Here is a 24,909-nt window from a genome sequence, read left to right as displayed (position 1 = left end):
TCAAATCAGTTTTATTTATATAGCACCAAATCACAACAAACAGTTGCCCCAAGGTGCTTTATATTGTAAGGCAAAAGCCATACAATAATTACAGAAAAACCCCAACGGTCAAAACGACTCCCTATGAGCAAGCACTTGGCGACAGTGGGAAGGAAAACTCCCTTTTAACAGGAAGAAACCTCCAGCAGAACCAGGCTCAGGGAGGGGCAGTCTTCTGCTGGGATTGGTTGGGGCTGAGGGGAGAGAATCAGGAAAAAGATATGCTGTGGAAGAGAACAGAGATCAATCACCAATGATTAAAAGCAGAGTGGTGCATACAGAGCAAAAAGAGGTGAATAAAAAGAAACACTGGGTGCATCATGGGAACCCCCCAGCAGTCTAAGTCTATAGCAGCATAACTAAGGGATGGTTCAGGGTCACCTGATCCAGCCCTAACTATAAGCTTTTTCAAAAAGGAAAGTTTTAAGCTTAATCTTAAAAGTAGAGAGGGTGTCTGTCTCCCTAATCCGAATTGGGAGCTGGTTCCACAGGAGAGGAGTCTGAAAGCTGAAGGCTCTGTGAATGTGTGCAAGAAATATTTAAACAAAATTAGGCAGGTGCATTTGTCTTTTTATTGATTGAATACATTTAGCAGTAATTATTGGAACACAAAATTGGTTTGGTAAGCTCATTGACCTTTGACCTCCTTACAGAGGTGAATCCAATCTTGAGAAAGGGTATTTAAGATGGTCATTTGCAAATGTTTCCCCTCTTTGCATCTCTTCTAATGAGTGGCAACATGGGACACTCTAAACAATTCTCAAATGACCTGAAAACAAAGACTGTTCAACATCATGGTTTAGGGGAAGGCTATAAAAAGCTATCAGAGATTTCAGCTGTCAGTTTCCACTGTGAGGAACATAGTGAGGAAATGGAAGACCGCAGGCACAGTACCAGTTAAGGCCTGATTTGGCAGGCCAAGAGAAATCTCAGATAAGCTGAAGCGAAGGATGGAGAGAACAGTCACAGTCAACCCACAGACCTGCTCCAAAGACCTACAACATGAGCTTGCTGCAGATAGTGTCTCTGAACATCGTTCAACTATACAGCGCACTTTGCACAAGGAGATGCTGTATTGGAGAGTAATGCAGAGGAAGCCTTTGAGTCGCTTGACGTATGCTAAAGCACATTTGGACAAGCCAGCTTCATTTTGGAATAAGGTGCTGTAGCCTGATGAAACTAAAATTTAGTTATTTGGATATAACTAAATATTGATGTTACTAAATATTGATGTATTTTTTCTGTTGGGGTGCCCAAATGTATGCACCTGCCTAATTTTGTTTAAAGAATTATTGCACACTTTCTGTAAACCCTATAAACTTAATTTCACTTCTTAAATATCACTGTGTTTGTCTCCTATATGATATATTTAACTGAAATTGCTGATCCAATCAACCAATGATTTATCAATGAAAATGAAGGAAATCACCAGGGGTGCCCAAATGTTTGCATACAACTGTATGTGATTTTCAAGTTACATGCAGCTTGAAATGAATTTCTCAGATTTGTTAATTTCCAAAGTCTAGGCTTGCTAACGTCTACATATTAAATAATTATTGGCTGCATCAAGTATAAGGCAAGTATAACTGTCTATAATGAGAATTACCTTCAGGTTAATGATGAAACATTGATGTGAGAAACAAGAAGATTCATGATGTAGTTTCTTTTCTGCACTTTCCCTCACCGTTCTCATCTGTCTGGTTAATAAACCACACGGTATATTAATAAACCAAGTGTGAAATATCACCATCATGTCTCACCTCTTTTCCTTTTTTTTTTTTTTTTTTACTCTGTCTTGCCATTTTCCACTCTGGATTGGTTGAGGGAAAACTTTTATCAGAGCAGCAGCAATAGGGCAAAAGAAAAAGGACGTAGGAAGATAAAGAAAGGAAACAGAAATGGAAAGCTGAGATAAATGATAAAAGCAAGACCAGCAAAACTGAAGCTCAAAAGAAAAGAGTTGAGGGTGGAATTCACCGGAGGGATGGTTTAATGAAAAAGAGCACAGATGAGTGAAAAAGTGCTGCACTCCACTTTTATATCTCAAACTTGTATGTTTACATCCAGGCCAAATAGTTCTTGTGTTTGAGGTAGACATAAAATTTGCTATATTATTTCTATAGCTGGGGAATATTTTATTATTACTATTATCTCCATCAATACTGTCATGTTTTTGCTGTTGTTTATCTGCCTGTTTTATAGTTAGCTTATTGTCAGCAGGATATGAAAAGATGTGAATGACATGAAAAGATTATAATGAAATTTGGTGGCGTGCTGAGGTTGACATTGGATTAGGGATGACATCATTACACTTTGGTGCATATCTGAGTCACAGTGTGGATCCTGTCTTTTCTTTCTAAATCCTGATTCCTTTGATGTGATCCAACATTTGGGGCTTGATTGTTACCAACGAAGCTGGCAGAGGTTGTTTTTGGCCCTGTTTGTTTGTTTGTTTGTGAACACCCTGGACCCCACAATTTTTCATATATTGTTATGATTTTTTTTCAAACTGAAAATTTATATTCTGATAGGTAAGAACTGATTCAATTTTCAAGGTCATAGCTCAAGGTCAGAAAAAAATCTGGGAAAATTGGAAAAATCCCCATCTTTAACACTGAATGACTCACCAGACAAAGTTTGATCCGGATCTGATGCAGATTGTGGATTTTTTTGGATACCAGAATAAACAGAAGACAGACAGACAGACAATTGGCAATGGAAATATATTGATTAATGAATTAAACCAATCAGCAGCTGGTCTGCTCTGTGTCAGTCTGATTCCGTCAGATCTCAGAAGCTAAGCAGAGCAGGATCTGGTTAGTACTCAGATGGGAGATCTCTTTGGAACACCAGCGGCTGTGTGTGTTTCTCCAGGTAAAACTGGAGTTGTGTCAGGAAGGGCATCTGGCATAAAACTTGTGCCAGTTACCAAGGCGGATCTGGTTGTATCCGCTGTGGTGACCCTGAATAAAACCAGGAGCAGCCGAATGAACAACAACACCAACAATGAATCAAACCAATCACCAAAAAGAATCAAAGCAGTTATCAGGATAAAATACCAATCCGGATTAAAATTTAAGCAATCATCAATCAATCAATCAATTTTTTTATATAGCGCCAAATCACAACAAACAGTTGCCCCAAGGCGCTTTATATTGTAAGGCAAGGCCATACAATAATTATGTAAAACCCCAACGGTCAAAACGACCCCCTGTGAGCAAGCACTTGGCTACAGTGGGAAGGAAAAACTCCCTTTTAACAGGAAGAAACCTCCAGCAGAACCAGGCTCAGGGAGGGGCAGTCTTCTGCTGGGACTGGTTGGGGCTGAGGGAGAGAACCAGGAAAAAGACATGCTGTGGAGGGGAGCAGAGATCGATCACTAATGATTAAATGCAGAGTGGTGCATACAGAGCAAAAAGAGAAAGAAACAGTGCATCATGGGAACCCCCCAGCAGTCTACGTCTATAGCAGCATAACTAAGGGATGGTTCAGGGTCACCTGATCCAGCCCTAACTATAAGCTTTAGCAAAAAGGAAAGTTTTAAGCCTAATCTTAAAAGTAGAGAGGGTGTCTGTCTCCCTGATCTGAATTGGGAGCTGGTTCCACAGGAGAGGAGCCTGAAAGCTGAAGGCTCTGCCTCCCATTCTACTCTTACAAACCCTAGGAACTACAAGTAAGTCTGCAGTCTGAGAGCGAAGCGCTCTATTGGGGTGATATGGTACTACGAGGTCCCTAAGATAAGATGGGACCTGATTATTCAAAACCTTATAAGTAAGAAGAAGAATTTTAAATTCTATTCTAGAATTAACAGGAAGCCAATGAAGAGAGGCCAATATGGGTGAGATATGCTCTCTCCTTCTAGTCCCCGTCAGTACTCTAGCTACAGCATTTTGAATTAACTGAAGGCTTTTTAGGGAACTTTTAGGACAACCTGATAATAATGAATTACAATAGTCCAGCCTAGAGGAAATAAATGCATGAATTAGTTTTTCAGCATCACTCTGAGACAAGACCTTTCTGATTTTAGAGATATTGCGTAAATGCAAAAAAGCAGTCCTACATATTTGTTTAATATGCGCTTTGAATGACATATCCTGATCAAAAATGACTCCAAGATTTCTCACAGTATTACTAGAGGTCAGGGTAATCATGATCCAAGGTCTGTCATCAGGATAAACACTCTGTGATCAGGATCAAAGGTAAATATCAAAGATGTGCATTCTGGATCAACGTTCAGGATCACAAACAAAGGTGAGTGATCAGAGTCATGGAATGCCACTGATAAGTCAGAAAAACCCTCAGCAGATAACCATACAGATAAGTTCAGACATTTTCCTACATTTTCAGCTGATGTGGTTCGCGTAGCAAAAACACAGAGCAGTCCGTACACTAACACAGTCAGTGTCGGAACAAGCTGGTACCTTTGTTGTAAAATGGGGCGATAGGTCGTTATACAGGAAGGAAACCAACGATCAGCAATGTTAATAAGTGCAGCAGCAAACAGAATCCAACGAAACAGGCTGAGGGTAAAAACACAGTGACCAGTCAAACCAAGCAGACGAATCAGGGAGCGGCAGGCAAGGCTCCAAAAACACAAAGAGGCAGCAGGGGTCAATACCTGGAGAACAAACAGCAGAGATGAATGTGAAAGCAGGCATAATGTGAGACAATCTGGCACAGGACTGAGGGACCTTTGACAGATAAATACAACTTGAAGCAATGAATGAAGAAGCCTGAGTGACAGGAAATGAAGCCACTGAAAATACACAGAGAACAGATATCAAAGTAAAGGCGTGAGGAATAATTAATTCAGAGCAAAATTTCATCAGTCATTCATAATACAGCATCAGAATTATAAGGCATGGGACATAGCAATAGCGACAGAAAGTAAACATCAGAAATGTGAACCATGACACAGGAAAGGTAAATGACCTTCATTTCACCTTCAAATGACCTTTTCCATCTGCTGCAGATTCTCAAAGCTCTGTGACCTTCTCCGGGGACAGAGGCAGGCGCGGAGTTTGAGTGGGGCAGTACACCTGTCAAAGGGTAACACAGGTGTCCTAAGGCAAGCTCAGGGAGGACAGAAACCTCTCATGGAGCAGAAGGGCAAAAGCTTGCTTGATCTTGATTTTCAGTATGAATACAGATGATGAAAGTGGGGCCATGCGATCATTCCGATGTTTTGGGGTTGAAGCACAATGTGTCAGAAAAGTTACATGTCAGATTCACCCATGAAAACACACACACACACACACACACACACACACACACACACACACACACACACACACACACACACACACACACACACACACACACACACACACACACACACACACACACACACACCAGGAGGAACTTCTATCTATCTATCTATCTATCTATCTATCTATCTATCTATCTATCTATCTATCTATCTATCTATCTATCTATCTATCTATCTATCTATCTATCTATCTATCTATCTATCTATCTATCTGTCTGTCTGTCTGTCTGTCTGTCTGTCTGTCTGTCTGTCTGTCTGTCTGTCTGTCTGTCTGTCTGTCTGTCTGTCTGTCTGTCTGTCTGTCTATCTATCTATCTATCTATCTATCTATCTATCTATCTATCTATCTATCTATCTATCTATCTATCTATCTATCTATCTATCTATCTATCTATCTATCTTGTCTTTGTATTCCATCATGGGGAAGTGGGATGAATGAGTTCCTCTGCGACTTTTGTTTCATCTGAATGTAGTTTTCCCATCACATTTTGTGCCTGTGCACCTGTGTCAGTGTTCTGACACCTGCTCTGCTTTGGCACATGCAATGCAAACCACTGCACGGAGCGTATCTCTGTGCAGAGCGCAAACAGCCCCCTTCACAAAAAATCCTCCTCCTCCAATGTACAATGATTCCCACCCAAATAGGACTTTACACTGCTGCTCAAAACAAGCAACACTTTACTTCCTGAGCACCAGAGGATTTTTGACCTGCTTTTTTCAACAAAGTCTATCCATCTGAAGAGCAATTGTGACAAAGCTTTCATGCTTTGAATTACAGTGAATCACTTCTGTCATCTAAAGCAAAAAACACATGCATATTTACAAGGATATATCATAGATTTTTAAATTAAAGAGGACAGGAAACGAGCATAGAAATCTTAGGAATATTTTAAGAGATATGATGTGTTATTTGAGTTTAAAAGGTGTGAGGTGTCCAAACATGTTAGGGGACAGATGGACAGAGCTGTAGCTCAAATTAACACCGTCCGTCCTCTCTGTCCTCTTCAGTATCCGACCTGGTCTGCAGTCAACCAGGACACTTCTACTCATACCTGCCACCTGTTATTTATGGATACATTCTACATATGAAAGCACAAAGTGAGAACAAGAGCACCACACTCGTAGATCATAAACCTCTGCCAACACTAGTTTCCAATTCCACAAAATTTTGCCTTGGAAAAAGTTTTCAATGTCAAAGTCCTGCTAAAAGTGGCTTTTCATAAGCTAAACTAAATGTGATCAAATGTCAGGAGTATGTATTTGAATTGAATCAAAGTTTTTTTTTGTGGTGTTGTCAGTTTTTTTTCCCAGCTTTTTCAGTTTATACATTTTTTTTCAAATATTTTTACAGAACATTGATTATGCACAACTTATCATTGCTTTTTGGCACTTGGTTTCCAACTGTAAGACAGACAAACAAGCATAAAATTGGAACCTCCATCCAATTTTGCTGGTGTAGGTAAATCCATAACACAAAAATGAGAGTGATTGGGACACTTTTGATTGTGACATAATGCAAAATGTACACCAAATGAGCTTTTCAATATTAAAATCAAAAGTCCACAAAATCCACATTCTGGATCAGATCTGGATCAAACAGGTGATACTGAGTGTCAGCCTGCACCTCACTTTCAAATATGAGAGTTATTGGGGCATGTTTGTTTAAGATATATTGTAAAACATACATTAAATGGGGTTTTCAATGTTAAATTTAAATGGCCACAAAATCTGCAATCTGGATCAGATGCAGATCAAACATTGTCAGTCAATAAAGGATACATCCTACATAACACTCTCAAATATGAAAGATATTCAATCTTTTTTGACAGAGTTATGAACTTTTGAAATTTCATTCAATGTTAAAGATACAGATTTTTTCCCCAGTATTTCAAGATTTGCCTGACTTTGACCTTTGAACTATGACCTTGAAAATTGAATCAGTTCTTGCCTATCAGGATATGAATCTGCAGTAAAAATGTCATAACAACATATGAAAAATTGCAGGCTCCAGGCTGTTCACACACACACACACACACACACACACACACACACACACACACACACACACACACACACACACACACACACACACACACACACACACACACACACACACACACACACACACACACAGGGGCAAAATGTGGTTGGTGGAGGTAATAAATACATTATAAACATGCAGTAATCATGATCTGAGCCATGCAAGGCTTTGATTTCTGTAGATGAAAAATACATCAAATCAGTTAATGATGACGTCACTCAATTTTAAATGACCATATGGAAAAATAGGCCAGCTTTTCTTCTCTATTTATGGCAATTACTTTTTGAGTGCATGTATAAAGCACTAATCATTGTAATATATTTGAAAGACATGTATTTCAGTATCATTAACCTCATGTGTTTTGAGGTGTGCAGTATTATTTTGCTCCAAGAGCCAATTAGCACATATAACACCTCATGTACAATCGAAAAGCTGTTGACTCGTGTTTTGTTTCCAGATAATTTCATTAAATGCCTTTTAGATAGATAGATAGATAGATAGATAGATAGATAGATAGATAGATAGATAGATAGATAGATAGATAGATAGATAGATAGATAGATAGATAGATAGATAGATAGATAGATAAACCAACATTTTTCGAGAATACATGAAGTTGTGACTCATTGGGTACAATGTTGAGAAATGCTGGTTTCTAAGAATGTAAAAGGTGGAGAACCACACCCTACTTTTTCTGGGTCAGGCTCAAACCTCTCTGTCGCCCCTCATAGATAGATAGCCAGTTGAAGTCAGACAAGCAACTTCATTCAAGGGCATATCATCCTTGAGAGCTCAGATTTGTGGTTCTGACATCCTCAGATTTTATGTCTTTTATTTTAAACATCCCTTCTATGTTGTATTCTTTTATGGGTTGAGCCCCTTAATGGTCTCTGTACAGCACTTTGAATTCTTTGAAAGTGCTTTATAAATAATGTTTTTGCTATTATTATTATTGTTGTTGTTATAAGCCTTAGCATCAGAACTACAACGATGGCCAGATGTTCCACTGCCAGAGCTGGGATACAGGAATGGAGTAGCTGATGCTGCCTTCGGGTCCTCTGGTCAAGAATAGCCTGTTACCCTGCTAATGCTACACTTTTGAACTCTTGGGCTTGGCCTTAAAATGGACTTTGCACCATTATGCACTTTTATGTAACTGTTTGTAACGTTGTAAATGTTAGAATGGTCTAAGCAGTGGGTCACCCCTCTGAGACCGGTCTGCTTTAGGTCACTTCCTCAAGGATGTCAAAGGGAGTTTTCCCTTACCACTGTCACCCGTGTGCTTGCTGCTGGGGGTTGGTAAGGTTAGATCATGACCTGTATGAAGCGCCTTGGGTCAGCTTTGTTGTGATTAGGCACATTATGAATAAAATGAGGTGATTTGAATTGTTGTTGCAATGAATTCCCAACTTTTGTTGTGTGTTGGGGGGTGTGGCTGGATATTTTGGTGTTCTTTTCTTTTCTTTGCTCTCCAGGTGGCATGCGAACTGATTAGTCTCTGGAGAAGGTGCTGGCTGAAGAATCCTTCACCCTTAAAGACCTTAAAGACTTTCAGCTGAAGCAGATAATTGGATGGCGTTCTGCATTTAAGTCATGTGTGATTCAAGCAGAACTGCCGGGAACTCGACCTTGTGATGTTCGTTTGTGAGACGCTGAGGACCGCGCCTGGGTTTGACACATCGAGCCCGTGAAGCAAGGAAGGGTGAGGGACACATGCTGTCAGCACACATCAAAGGTGATTAAGTGTTTGACTAATTGTTGATAGTAACTTGGTATTTTGTTACGCAGTATACTTGAATTGTGATGAGGATTGTGCAGCTTGCTTCTCACTGCTGTGGCATGCGGACAAGCGGTCCTCCACCTGTTGTGAGAAGCTGCTCATTTGCATAAAGCTTAAAATTCAGACCTGAATGTGTTGCTGATAGTGTGTGTCTTTTGAAGGATATTAGTTGTAACTGCTGACTTACCTCACCTCTTCTGTGCTTCGCAGGGGGTCGGTTTGTCGTGTCCACCTGGGGGGTGTTTGGCGGTGGTAGTGGGTCCAGGAGCGCCGGGCTTCGATCCTTTTGGACGATGGAGAGCGTGCCAGCCTTCACTCCACCAGAGGGACGCTTTTTCAGTTCTTGCACTTTATTATGCACCAGTGGGTGTAATAAATACATTGTTTTGTTATTGGAACCGCTTTCTGGTTATTTTTAGCGCTGGGTTCTGTCTGACGCAGGTCCGCTCCTCAACCCGCGTTGACACATAACAACTTTTGCATTTGATAGCAGATAATTATCATTTATGGTTAAACCTAGATGAAGCTTGTCTGCCACCTGGACCCGTGTTTGTTGCAGATATTATCATCATCATCACATTCATGATGGACACTAAGAGCAGGTGCCGTTGAAGTCCACCGCTGCTTGTTTTAAGTCCTTTTGCTAAAACCTACATTTAGCTTCTCTTCATATTTTTTTTCCATCTGTACCACTGGTGTACCATTTGCCTCTGCAGCGTCTTACTTTCTCCACGGGAATCATTAAAGTTTAATTTTAGCTTATCTCATGTGTGAGGTAAACAGATTCATGAAGCAGGTCGTGATCACAGTTGAGCAGTGCTACAATGAAGGTGACATGCTGCAAGAGCACATGAGACACAGCATGGGGAAATCAACTCTCCCCCCAGGAGAGACTGCAGGCTGCAGCTACAGGTGCAACAGAAGCAAATACTAATACGATCCAATTTTCCCAGAGCTACACACCTGTGTATTTACTCAAGGGCAGGGTTTGTGTGTGTGCACAGTTGTATTCTTTGTATTAGAACAGGGTTGTTGAAGGGCAATACAGAAACCTGCAAATTATCATTATTTTGCCTTCAGCTACCCTAGTTGCGACAGCAGATCGAGCAAAGATCCACATTGGACTTGGGCATATTTTTGCACTGGGTGACTTTCCTGACAAAACTCCACTTATACAGTGGATTGAAAAAGTATTGGGCCCCTTGGCATTTCACACATTTTAATTTGTTTATGCCATTCCAAATACAAAAAGTAAATCAGGCTTCTCAACATAAAAATTTCTAAAATGAACTACCTTAAACTTAAAGTCAAAGCAAATCTCTACAACTTGATATAAATTAATTAAAAATATAAAAGCCAAGATGATGGGTTGTACTCGTATAAGTAATAATGATCATAAACACCTGGAAATAATCAGTTTTAGTGCCAGTTTTCTTCAGACGAGTCAGGGGATGGATACATGAACATTTCCAAGTCATTGAATATGTCTTGGACCTTATTTACATCAATTACGAAGGAATACAAACAGTATGGCATTCTATGGTAAATCTGTATGGGGTAGACAGTTCTCAAAAACTGAGTGACTGCGCAAGGAGAAGAGTGGGGAAAGCCACCAAGACAGCCTATACCTTCTTCTGGGTTCATGTATTCATCCCCTGACTCGTCTGAAGAAAACTGGCAATTAAACTGATTATTTATTATATTATTATATCAAAGGGGCTGATTACTTATGCAACCTATCATCTTGGCTTTTATATTTTTAATTAATTGATATCAAATTGTAGAGATTTGCTTTGAGTTTGAGTTCAAGGTAAATCATTTTAGAAATTTTTATGTTGAGAAGCCTGGTTTACTTTTTGTATTTGGAATGGCATAAACAAATTAAAATGTGTGAAATGCCAAGGGGCCGAATATGTTTTCAAGCCACTGTTCATGGACAAACATGCTTACAGCTTCTAGAGTTCCCAAGTGGCCTCCAAGCCAAATACTAATCAGGACCTATTCTGCTTTGCTTCTGAGAGCCGATGGGATCAGGTGGACTCAGAATGGCAAAGCTGTGGCAGACCTGCAAATTTAATTAAGCATTATTTATCTACTTACAGTGGCAGTTCCTGGGGGGTTTCTTTATTGTTCTTAGTGTGGCTAATGGTTGCAACTATTCATTGGTTGGACAGCTGAAGCTATGCTAAATCTGCATATACATTTCAAAGTAAACTTCAGGTACCTGTGTGATACATGTTAATTCACCCATATAACACAGAACAGATTGAACTGTCAATAGCAACTGTTTAAAAATCAGAACATTGATGCAGTGTGGATCCAACATCTATGAAGTAGTATGCCTCTTACGCCTCCATAATAATGGTTAAATGTCAAAGTAAATAACAAGAGATAATAAATCAATCATCTGATTCAGTCTGTGGGTCACATCTAAAATTGACAGGGTTTGGAGATGCCCCTCTGAGTTTGCTTTTCACATATTATAACTAAACTGCAACTGAATCATAGTATTTAGTTAAATGTTCAGCATTTCAATCTTCATTATTCATAAAATGCAAACATATTCAGTGCAGTTCTGTCATCATCATCATATCTTGTCATGCCAGTATACTGCAACCAGTTCAAGTCTTCTTGGTTGGCTTCATATAGGTCTTGTTGGGTAACATTTGGACCCAGTTCCCAATCAAGGAGAATATGTTCCATGGTTTGGTTCGGGTGGCCACATGGGCACTCGGCTGAGTTCACCCGTCCCCATTTCAGGTGGTTATCTCTGGTTCTGCCTACTCCACTCCTGGCTCTGTTCAGGGCAGCCCATTTCTTTCTGGGCAAATGAGTACCATGAGGTAGGGACTCACAGAGGCTATGAAGAGCTTCGATTGGAGGTAGAGTGTCCAGAGCTTTCCATCGGTCTATAGGTGATATTTGGCAGAGTCCTTTGGTGTTAGATTCTGTACAACCATGAAATTCTTTCTGGACTTGGGTCTTCTTCTTATAATATGTAATGGTACAGAGGATGTCTTACATCTTGCTCTTGTAGAAACTTCTGAGTCCTGGAGTGAACTTCTTTATGGATGGAAGGTGGTGCAATATGTCCTAGTCGGTATAGTGCTGGAAGGGATTATTCTGGTTTAACACACAATTCCTTGAAATACCCATTTCAAATCAGACTGATGTTTCACAGTTACCCAAGGTCAAAGGTCATGTAAGCAGTAGTAAGGTGACATCTGACTTTGTATTTAAGCAAGTTTTTGAAATAGCCATTCTAAATCAGATTGACCTTTCAATGTCACCCAAGGCTAAAGGAAAGCTGATACTGTATTTTATTTTATTTTAGTACTTCATAATAACCACAGTTGTGTTTTTAACCAATTTCTCAAAACATCCATTCTGAAGGAGAGTGACCTTTCCAGACCACTGAAGGTCAAATGTCATGTGACCAACAGTAAGGGGATGTGACTTCACCTTGACTTATCTTTCAAGGTCAACAGAACATTGATACTGTGTTTGACTTCACATTAGTGTTTCACAGTAAATACAGTTGTATCAACTCCTCGAAATAGGCATTCTAATTTAGACTGAGCTGTTAAGGTTACCCAAGGTCAAAGGTCAGGTGAACGATAGAAAGGTGATGTAGATTAATATTAATTTTTAACAGTAACTATAAGTGTATCTACAACCAAGTCCTTGAAATACCTATTGTAAATAAGATTGACCTTTCAGGGTCACCCCGGGGCAAAGGTCATGCATCCAACAGAAGAATTGCTTCCAGTGGTACCACACAAACCACATTAAGTTAAATTAGTGGGGCAAATATTACTTATTCAATGAAACAGTTGTGTGTCACCAGTTGAAGGAATATTTTCAGGTTGGTCTGCCGATTCTCTTTTTTTCCAGTACATAATCATTTGGCCACAAACGTGACCTTGGCCTGTGACCTTGAATTTTGATACATCTTCCTCAAAATAAAACAGCTTTATCCATGGCTGACTCTCAGTAATTCCACTACGTTTAGTCGAAATCAGATCAAAACAGGAAAGAACAGCGCAACACGTGCCACCACACATGGATCTAATGATGATAAGAAGCGTTTTAACACCTGATAAACAGAAGCAGCATTAAAAACAAACAAACAAACATCCAAACGTGCTGCTCCCTTGTGGCAGACCACCTTCCAGGCTACCAGCTCAGCAGCTGCGCTTACTGATCAGAGCGTCAGCCTCGGGCTCAGACTCTCTCCATCCAACAACAAACAGGGCCTGAAATCAGAGATGGCCCACGTAAAACAGAGAGCTGCTGATCTTTAAGAAGTACTGTTGGTGCGCTGATTATAAAATTGACTCTGTGCACTGAATTGATCTTTGCAAAGATCAACTTGTCACAGCGACTCAGGAAACCTCCCTGAGGTGAGCTGTGGGTGACAACTGGCTCTGGTAAATGCCAGAAACCCCACTTGGATGCAATGACACACACACACACACACACACACACACACACACACACACACACACACACACACACACACCACCACAGGCACACACACACACACACACACACACACACACACACACACACACACTAAGACAGAGGACAACCTCAGACATACAGTCTGGAATTGTTCATCAAAGCCATAGTGAGGTCATGTCTGGCTTTTTCACTGCCTGCTCCTTGAAATGTGAATATTTGTGAATTGTGACATAAAGCATCTTGATTCCTGCGCAGAAAGTGTTTATCCATCAGTCAGAAACTCGACCTTCTTCCCAGATGTCACACATGTTTACAGGAATAGTACTCTTACCAAATACAGGTGAACCCTGTTAAGTCATGCAATTTGCATGGTGTGCGCATGTATAAATTCCGGTCCAATCTCAACTGGTCGGAAGAATCTAAAGAGAAAGGTCACATCCAAAAAAACTTTGAATCATCCAGAATCGTTCGCACAGAATCGTCCGCCGTCATCGCTGATATGCAGGTGGAAGAAGAAATCATCATCCAGAATTGTGCGCACCGATGATCCCTCCCCAAAATGGTCAAATCAAAACTGACTTTTATACAGTAGTCAAAATTGTCAGGGTCGAAACGTGACTTATGCAAACATGTAACGAGGTTTCCTTCTCACAGCATGGTGTCTCAGTGATTAGCACTGTTGCCTCACAGCAAGAAGGTTGTAGGTTCGATTGTTTGCCTGGGTTTCCTCCGGGTGCTCCGGCTTCCTCCCACATCCAAAAGACATGCAGGTTACGTGGACTGGAAACTTCAAAAATTGTCCAGTCTGAGGTCTCCCTTGTAAAAGAGATCTCAATGGGACTAACCTGGTTAAATAAGGGTTAAATTTAAAATACCTAATGAATATTCATAATGGTGCCGTAGCCTAACTTGAGTACAAACATGCCACAGAAGGAAGAAGTGTTTGCTGCAGTGTTTCCATGTTAATTTGTGTTTTACAGCTTAACTGCTGTCAAACAATCACACAATAACATTTTGTTTGTATGATTAATGGTTTTGTGTACGCGTGACTGCCACCTTCTTTGTCAAGTCACTTTTTCATCCACTTTGACATTATCTTTCCAGCGAGGAAAAAAAAGAGAAATCACACCTACCTGTTCGCCTGTATATGTCGCCGGCATGGGATCAGGGTGTTCATCTGTGGCTCCTCTCTCCAAAGAAATGAAGGTTAAATATATTTGTCTTTTTGATATTTTCAGTCCCCAAACCACTTTGCCCATAAGAACAGATGTATTTTTTTTTTTTTTGCACTTGGTGCATCTTCAGAGAAATGAATAAAAACACATTTTTTATGTAGTCTCGAGGTTGATATTATGAATCTCTCGCTGGACCTCATCCGTTGTGAAGAAAGCCAGTGACATCTGTACCTCCTCAGTGGTCCATCTGTCACCTCTGCTATCCATTCGGATTAGTTTTTCCTGCTTGCGTTAATAAAATACAGTGGTTGCTTCTAGTCATCTTCTCCTGGGTGAGATTAACCAACTAACATTGTGCACCGGCCAACACATTTTCAGGGCTGCTTAGAAGTATCTATCCCAAAGCAAGAACTTAAATTTAGCCCATTCAGGGATGGTCCCTGCAGTGGAGACGTGGGCAAAAGTGTTGGACCTCCTAAAATAGTCCGCGAGTTTCTCCTCTGGAAGCACAGCTAATAATTAGATGATTAGATTAGATAGAACTTTATTGATCCCTTGGGAAAAATCCCTCAGGGAAATTGAAGTTCCAGCAGCATTGTATAGCGGCACACAGGGTAAGAAGCACACAGAGTATCAAAATTAAAAGCAAATAGAAATAGAAATACACAAATATAAATACCAGATATACTGATCAATACTGGTTTACTACCACTAATGATGACTGAATATTTACCTGTCTGCACATTATTTTAAAATGTACAGCAGGGGTGGTGGCCAAGTGGTTAATGCGCTTGGTTTCAGTTCAGAAGGTTCCGGGTTCAAATCCCACCCCTGCCACATTTCTCCATGTAATGTGGAGTTGCGTCAGGAAGGGCATCCGGCGTAAAAAACTTGTGCCAATTCAACATGCAGATCCACCTTGGATTTGCTGTGGCGACCCCAAGTGCAAACAAGGGAGCAGCCGAACGGACTTACATTATTTTAAAATGTAAATCTCTGCAGCCTCTTTTAAAACATCAGTTGTATTCTTTCGTTCCTTTGGATTTAATTGGATGTCAGTCTGTCCCAGGGCCACACAAACACATTCACATACTCACTCTTGTGATCAAGTTTAAAGCTTCCACTTCACCAAACCTGCATGTACTTGGAAGTGGGAGGAAGCTGGAGTACCAGGAGGGATCCCACGCAAACACGGGGAGAACGTGCAACCAGAGTGGGAGCAAACTTGGGACCTTCTCACTGTGAGGCAACAGTGCTAAGCCACCATGCTGCCCAACATTTGCTGCACCATTTGTCTTCATATTTTTGTGCAGATGCATTACTTTGAACCTCTAAACAAATAACATTCTCTTTATCTTTTCTGTGTAGTAGTTTCATAGATGTGAGTGCGAGTGTGGTGTTGTTTTTGTAGCATCATTACATTTTAAAATTGCTGACACATCAATAAAAAAGCAAAAATGACGTAACAAAGTGCAAACTATGTGCATGCACTAATATAGTCTTGCAATATTTATGATTAAGATATGAGGAGTGTATCTGCAGACTGTTCTAAGTGGATGCAGTATATTGAACTTGTGCATCATTCTTTATCTGACCTATCGGCACAAAAGTGATCAGCACAGGTTAAACACACTCATTGTCACTTTTATACACTTTTTTCACAGTTCAGAAAGGGTTTGAAGTGCAGCAAACTGAAAACATGTAGACATGCACCTGTGCTGGTGTCCAGTGATCGTTTCTTATGGAGCTGTAATACCGATGGCGACCACCAGGTGTCTGTAGTGTAATGAGGATATGAGCTGTGGCAGGAAGCACATCAGCCAAATAATTTAACTCTGTAATCTGTATTTAAACGTCTGCATCTTATTAGATTTCACCATGCCCAGATTTATTGAGGCTTTTAATGCACTTTTAATTGATATGGAAACATTTCAGCTCCACCTTATGTTGTTGCAATTCATTTACTTATTTGCAGTTATTTTTTATTGTGTTATGTTCAGATTGCTTATATGATATATCACTTGGTGAATTTCTTCACTCTAACGTCAATATATATTTTATGTACCATCTCTTTTTTTACAAACAGAATAAACATAATATTAAAAAGGACAAAGTGATTTTCACATCCAATAAATGATCCACAAAATATGCACATGATACAAATGACTCTCACTCATATATGGTTTTAGATTTATTACTTGCACTGTTAAGGCACTGACGTGCTTGAGAAACACCTACTGCATGCTCGCAACTATAGTGTGCATGCACACAAACTGATGCAGCTGTGTTGTAGTTTTTAATGCATTATGAGTTATTTTTGTTCAAGCCGTACTGTGTTTGTTTTGTTTTTTAATGTCGCCTTATAAATGAATGCTGAGTGACATGAACTTGGCCTGCTGTAAGATACATTTTGCTCAGTCAGATATGCAATTTTCAGTCACATCTTACATACTTTGTATACTGATGGTGGAATAAATGATGGATTTTGTGCATTTTTATATGGCATCTTAAAAAAATACTTTTTCCAATGGTGCAAAAAAAAAGAAAGACATAAAACTTTCTAAATCAGTTATGGTTATTATGTTTATAATCATTGTCACGATGGACAAACATAAGCTCTCGTGAACTGATCAAATTTTCTCTTGTTTCTCTGACAGCAAAGTGGAGGCAGCAGCTATCGAGTCAGAGCTGCTGAGGGACTACAGGTTTGGACAGCAGCAGCTGATAGAGATTTGGGGACACGCTTGTGCTATTGCCATCACTAAGGTCTGTGCTCAGTCCAAGACATAAATCTCTTTAACTATGTGTCTCTATCTGCTTTTGATTTCTTTCTCCACTTTAAAGTAAAACAGCACCAAATTCTTGCACTACCCATCACATCCATCCATCCATCCATCCATCAATGGTGTTTCTAACTTGTAACAATACTCAAAATGAATTTTCTCAGCTAATTTCAAGACGTCATTTCAAGAAATCTTAGCAAGTGATTTTTTTTTTTGAGTATTATGTTATTGGTACTGTACTTTAAAGTGTGCCATATTTTACAAACAACACAGCTTTTTATAAAGCGTATGGTGAGTAAAGCTTGTTACCTTCACCAACTAAGTTGGAGGAAGTTATGTTTGTTTATTTGTGAACAGCCTGGAGCCCATAATTTTTCACATATCATTATAATTTTTTTTCCTTAAGATTCATATCCTGATAGGCAAGAACTGATTCAATTTTCTTTTTCTTTTCTTTTCTTTTTCAAAATTTTACATTATCCATACAACAAAACAAAACAACAAAAAAAGAAAAATTAAGAACAAGACGTGTACATAATACAATTAACATTCAGTGCTACTTTTACCAGTAATACAGAGGAGGATTACACAAATTCCGTCCGTCGAGGCAAAATTTATGTTCTCCATTTCTCCCAGATTCTTGCAAACCTGTCCATTTTAAGTTCTCTTATGAAATGTAATGTGTTCCATGACAAATATTGAATACACAAGATTGTGCCAGTCATCCAGGTTTGGAGATGAAGACTTCAACCATTTCCTAGTAATACATTTCCGCGCTGCTATACCCAACATTCCAAACAAATGTTTTGTGTCTTTATCTGTGTGTACAGAATATAGGAAACCAAATAACAGTTTGTCCCAGCTTAAGGTTGTCTGAAAATTTAACATTGCTTTCAATTCAATTTGAACCAAACTCCAAAAAATTGTAATGATGGGCATGACCAAAACAAATGGTACAGTTTTACTCCTTGTGCTGGAGTGATAAATTATCTACAAAGGCTCTTCTAGCCAAAACTTCTCCATGCGTGTGATCTAGTGATTTTCCACTGAAAAGCGCAGTGTTTTAACCAGATATTATCCATTATTACATTATTTGATTCCCTTTCCCATTTTTGCTTGATGTAATTTGTGTTTATTTTTTTAATCTCTTGAAAGTCTCAATATAATCTTGAAATTAATTTTAGACCTGAATCTGCTGTATATGATTTTATAAATGTCTTCAAAATAGGCATTTCAAAAGCATTCTTGCTCTGAACTGATTAAATTTTCAAGGCCAAAGGGCAAAGTCAGGAAAAATCTTGGAAAATGGGAAAAATCCCTATCTTTAACATTGAACAAATTTTAAAAAATTAATACGTCTGTCAAAAAAGATAAACTTTTAAATTTGAGAGTGTTATGTAGAATGATATCCTTTATCAACTGACAAAGTTTGATCCAGATCTGATCTGGATTGTGGATTTTGTGGGCATCTGAATTTAATATTGAAAAGCCCATTTGTTGTACATTTTATATCTCAGTCAAACTCAGTCACTCTCATTTGTGACTAAGGTGCAAATTGGCACTCTCAGTGAATAGATTAAGTTTGATCCGCATCTGATCCATGTTGCGGAATTTTCACATTTTAACGTTGTTTTATCTCTTTAACATTGAAAAGCCCTTTTGATCTATATTTTGTATTATAGTTTAGCTTATGAAAAGCTAACAGGAATTTGACCCTGAAATTTTTTTCCAAGGTAAAAATATGTGGAATTGGAAACTAGTGTTCTGTGGAGTTTTGCGTTTTACGATCACAGTGCACTAGTTTCATCTGAGGTATGACTCAGAACAAGATTTTTCTCAGAATCTTTCACTTAACTAGAATGCTTAAGTTGTATAATTGATTAAGTCCTTTTATCTTACTGAAATTTAAGTGATTGTGTCTTAGTGTTGATTAGATTAGACTAGAAATTAGAGAAATATGCTTGGTAAGAGTTGATATTTTTTTGCTGTGTGTGGTCAGTTCTTTCAGATCATAGCTGGAAAGTTTTGTGAAATTTTATCCACTTTGTCAAAGTTTCACCGTTTCTGGGAAGAAGAAGAAGAAGAAGAAGAAGAAGAAGAAGAAGAAGAAGAAAAAGCCCAACTCAAACTGCTCACTGCAGTTTTACCCCAAATGTGCCTACACGGTATATAAACTTAAACGTGTCCTCTTCAATAGACATTAAAAGCCTATGCATAATCTGTAAGAAATATACAAGCAAACCATTTCAAATCATAAACTACAATTATGCGTCACAGTTAGAACTTAGTATTTTAAAAAAGACAACAGTCCGGGAGGAATTTAGGTGAAAGGAATGTCAGCAAAAAGGTTTCTGGCTGGGTACCTGCACAGATTATTCTCTAAATTATTTTCAAGATGGCTCTCAAACTTATGCATGAGGATTTTCTCAGGAAATTCTTTAAATTGTTTGAGAAGAGCTGTTACAGATTCTAACATTTTCTGATGAAAATCACAACTTCAAACCACAGTGAGATATCAACTCAAGTGTGTGTAGTTTGAAAGACAGCAAAACATCAATTTTGCTCTTTTCAGACAAGCTATGACATTATAGAAATAATATGGAATTGTTTTTCAGATTAAAAGTGGAATGGACAGGGGCGGCACGGTGGATTAGTGGTTAGCACTGTTGCCTCACAGCGAGAAGGTCGTGGGAGCCTTTCTGTGTGGAGTTTACATGTTCTCCCCGTGTTTGTGTGGGTTTCCTCCGGGTGCTCCGGTTTCCTCCCACATCCAAAGACATGTGGGTTAGGTGGATTGGAATCTTTAAATTGTCCTTAGGTGTGCGTGTGGGTGTGTCTGTGTTTGTTTGTCTGTTTGTGGCCCTGCGACAGACTGGCGTCCTGTCCTTGGTGTACCCCGCCTCACACCTATGACTGCTGGGATAGGCTCCAACCCCCTGCGACCCTTAATTGGACTCAGCGGTAGAAGATGGATGGATGGATAGATGGAATGGACAGAGAACTCTGTACATAGAACGTCTGTGTATGTTCCTCAAGCAGAAATGCATCATCAGTATTCACCAGTTTGCTAAAACAGCAAACTGGTGAATACTGATGATGCAGCTGATAATGATGGATAAAACAACAATTAAATGTCTGACATAGGAGATTGTTTTCTTCTTTTTTTAAAAAACATTGCCAGCGTGTGAACACGCTCAGTTATGTGTCAGAGTACATGCATAACAAAGCGCAAGGTGCATACTTCAAAGTGAATGTAGTCCTGATCTGCCTTTATCAGAAGACAACAATAGGGCTCACAGAAAGAAATTATTAAAAAAGTCAGCTGGATTTGAGGACATTCTAGTTTCCAATGAGAGTGGTGGATACATGGAACAGCTGCCAGAGAATCTAATAACAGCACTGTCATCACTTTCACAATAATGATCACACATATAACATAGACAGCATTAGATAAATCATTAAAATATACTATTAATCAAGTACTGAATTGTTTAACAAGTATATTAGATATGGATAAAGAGGTGCCTTGCACCTGAGATCAGTAAAAACTTATGTGTCTGATTTAATTTCATTTTGCATTTTTGGCCATTATCACAAGAAAAATCCTCATTCACATACTCCCGTCTACATCACATTCCTGCCTGCTATCAACTGTGCATTTACTCATAGTAAATCTTTCAAAACTGTTTCCACCTCAACGCGCCAATGTTTCAATTGAAGAGTTTTGGTCCAATTTAGACAAAGCTTAGTGGACGTATTAGAGACCAAAGACAAAGTGATCTGATTTTGAGAAAGAAAAGAAAAAGAAAAAAAAAATCTTAAAATTGAAGGCAATAGTACAAGATCAACATTTTGGCCTTGTACTGTATGGAATGTAAAGGATGGAATATTTGTAATGGCTATTTTGCAGAATATAAAGATCCAACTATGGTTATTAGTAAACACTAATATTATATTCATACATCAACTTCTTCTTGGTCTCATGCACTTTAACTTTAGGTGACCTTGAAAGGTCATACTCATGGACATAACTTTTCAGCTCAACCAATTTGGAGCCAATATGGTTATTAAATATGGCAGAATGGTTATGTTTGTCAAGGATATATGGCCTGATCTTCCAGCAGGTGCAAGTGCCATTGCTAATTTCCACATACAGTTGTGATATGTATGTGTGTGTGTGTGTGTGTGTGTGCTTGTATTGAAAAGATGAGAGACAATTTCCAGATAAGTCCTCTTGTTCCCACTCCCAACAAAACAACCTGCAAAATAATGGTAGCTAGAGGAGGTGGCTGACATCAAGACATCCCACCAATAACTAGCAAAGGCTCGACTGAAGGACATCACATAGAGGCAATGGTTAACATAGCAGACAGGACCCAAGGTGCAGGCTGTAGAAAAAAAATGCTCCTGTGGCAATGTACAAGATGCAAGCTCAGACTGTATATACGGAGTTGAGATAGTGTACAGGAACATCTGTGCCAAATAATGACCAAAAGTCCAAGTGGGGAACATCACCAAAGGTGGTTGAGAACAGTAGAGCTGAGGTGCTGTGAGCTGTCAAGTTCCACACGGAGAAACAGGTTCTGTCCAACCAAACAGAAATAGCGGTGGTTGACAAGGACCAGAAAAGCCCAGCTGTGGTAGATGTGGCAATTCCAAGTGGCAGCAACATCAGAAAGAATGAGGAGATTGAGAAGTACCTTGGGTTGAAAGAAAAACTAGAAAAGGTGTGGAAGGTAAAGGCCACAGTGGTCCCAGTGATAACAGGAGCCCTCATGGCTGTGCTCCCCAAACTGGGGGATGGCTCCAGTAGAATCCAGATACAACATGTGAGGTCTCCATTTAGAAGACTGCTGTGCTAGGAACAGCAAAGATAACTTCCAGGCCTCTGGTAGAAGACCTTAGCTTGAAGGAGACACACACCACCACTACCCAAAAAGAGGGGAAAGGGTGAGAAAAGAACATTCATATTAAAACACCAAAAATTAAGATGATAAAAGCAGTGAATCTTGAAGAATAAGAAGAACGAGGCAGATACTAATGGTACACTGCACTCAAAAATGGCTCTTTGGATAACTCAATTCAACTATGTGGACAATTTCCGTCTAATAAATATATGTAGCCCCAACTCAAATAAACCACATCCATGCAAGATAATGTAATTTAATTGAGTTGTCCAATTAGTCAGTTTTTTGAGTGTTGGATGAACTCAATTCAGTTATTGGCAGGATTTTCAATAAGCTTTCAGCTTGGGACTCCGACGAGGGTGGTTGCATCTCCTCCACTCTCCCTTATCTCTGTTCTCTGCCTTTAACCTTCAAGTCCCTACTTCACCAGACTGTGAATTCCTCAAATTATATTGGATTCTGGATCTATTGGACTACTATTGGATTAACCATGGAATTGATCAGCTGGTCTCTGAACGCTACTGACACCATTTTTTCTACAAGAAGGTCAGGACCGGGGGATCCTACCTGCCCAGATGGAACGTATCCTGCGGGCTATGTTCTTGACTCCTGGAGTTCCTGACGTGTGGCATGCTTGGCGCCTTTCTCCATTGAGGACGTCGAGGATTTATTCATTTTTGGTCTCATGGTAGCAGGGCTTGTACTTTTTGGCTTATGTGCTGCCCTGATCTACTGGAAAATTGGCAAGACGGCGGCATCAAGAACCATGGCCCCTCGCTTGTCCGTCATGATTAACGAGGTTGGCAAGGCAGTGCATTCTCAGACTGCGATGACTCTTGAACTCAGACGGAAATTGGATGACATCTCGGAGCAGATGCGTGCCTTGCAGTTGAAGCTGAAGATTTCAGAGGCCGGTGAATATTCTTAATTCATAACTGGGAATATTCTTAGTTCATAATTGGGATTTGGTTGTGCAAGTGGAACTGTTAAAAAGTGTTTTTCACTGCTCAAACCATAACATTACAGGCTTATCAAGCCTGAAGGTCAAATTGCCTGCTTTTCCTCCTGAGGGATTTTTTTTGGCCTGTGGAACATTGGCTGTTTCTTATCTCATCTCACAAAGACAATAAACTGCTTTTCACAGGACTGAAGCATGCTCCATTCCCTCCCCCACCCCCTCCTTCCTCCATCAACCCCCCCCCCCCCTTCCCAGCGCCTGCTAAACGTCACTCCTTCCCCCTTCAGCGGCATTTTTAGCTGCAGCCCCATCACTCCCCCCGAAGCTGACGGCGGCGCATCTCAGGTTTGCTGCATGGCCTTCACCCACTTGCCTCAATTCGGATAATGGACTTCTTCAAACTTAGTGCACATAAACAATGTCAAATGTGTATGTGCTGTCTTTAATTCTGATGTGTGCCATTATTATGGTAAACAAGTAATAATTGTTGTCTGAGGTAACTGGAGTGTAAACGTAATTTCTCCACTGTGAGATCAATAAAGTATATCTAATCTAATCTAATAAAAAATATATGTAGTCCCAACTAAGTTAAATTCAATTATCTTGTATGGATGTGCTTTATTTGAGTTGGGGGTACATATATTTATTAGATGGAAATCCTGCTCATAATGGAATTGAGTTCCTCCAATGCATCAGTTTTTTTGAGCGTGTACATACATTTTTTTCATCTGAACACAGGTTATTGTCTCTGAGTGAAGTCTGCTCCAGTATTCATTGCCACAATTCAGAACTACGTCATCTTCTCCACTGTGGTTACAGTTGCACTCTGCTGTCATCTGGACTCCGTCAAGTCGATGAAGCAGTGTGTCAGTGGCAGTGCACGGCTGTTCGAAACACCTTTGACCGCTGTCTTGGTTTAATGCCACAGTGGAAGTCATCAGACAACCTGCAGATCAAGTGCTATGGTGGGGAAGGCTGAAAACAAACTAAGTAAAGATGGCAAAAATGAGAAAAAAAAATCAGAAATGTATCATAAACACCCAAAAAAGAGAGACACCTGTCAGCGAAAGGAGATGTAGAATGAGATGTAACTTTATAAATAGTGAAGAATAGACAGATGAAAGAGAAGATGAGCTGTATGTTAATGTAGATTTGTAGACAGAGTGAAAGTTACAACCAAATGACAATATCAATGCAACCATCATATAGATATCAGCGTTACATGCCGCTTTATTTTAGTGTAACATAGATGTAAGTATTGCATGTTTATTTCAAGCTGCTTCTATGATTTGTTGTCTATATATTATTTACCTTTATTTGCATGTTAGTAGCAAAACAAATGGCATTTTTTCAGACTTCATGGCATGTTGCTTTCTTTCGCTTTTTGATAGTTTGTGATGAGTGCCTATGAAGAGGATATCAACGTTAATGTAAAAAAAATATGACGACACAGACCCCTGTACTAACTGTACTATGATGGCTCAATTTTAACA

At 39.5% G+C, this 24,909-nt stretch overlaps 1 protein-coding gene across 1 annotated transcript in view; it reads left to right on the top strand.

Moving 5' to 3' along the window:
• Positions 1-24,909, top strand: part of yjefn3 (YjeF N-terminal domain containing 3) — a 185,330-nt gene that overhangs the window by 127,872 nt on the left and 32,549 nt on the right. The window contains exon 2 of the mRNA XM_034180282.1: positions 17,426-17,534. Coding sequence (XP_034036173.1) covers positions 17,426-17,534 — 109 coding nt within the window. The remainder of the gene's footprint in view (positions 1-17,425; positions 17,535-24,909) is intronic.

This window comes from Thalassophryne amazonica, chromosome 10 (assembly GCF_902500255.1).
Source record: "Thalassophryne amazonica chromosome 10, fThaAma1.1, whole genome shotgun sequence".
NCBI lineage: Eukaryota > Metazoa > Chordata > Actinopteri > Batrachoidiformes > Batrachoididae > Thalassophryne > Thalassophryne amazonica.
Note: the sequence above shows the minus strand (reverse complement) of the source record. Positions and strands in the feature narration are given on the sequence as shown.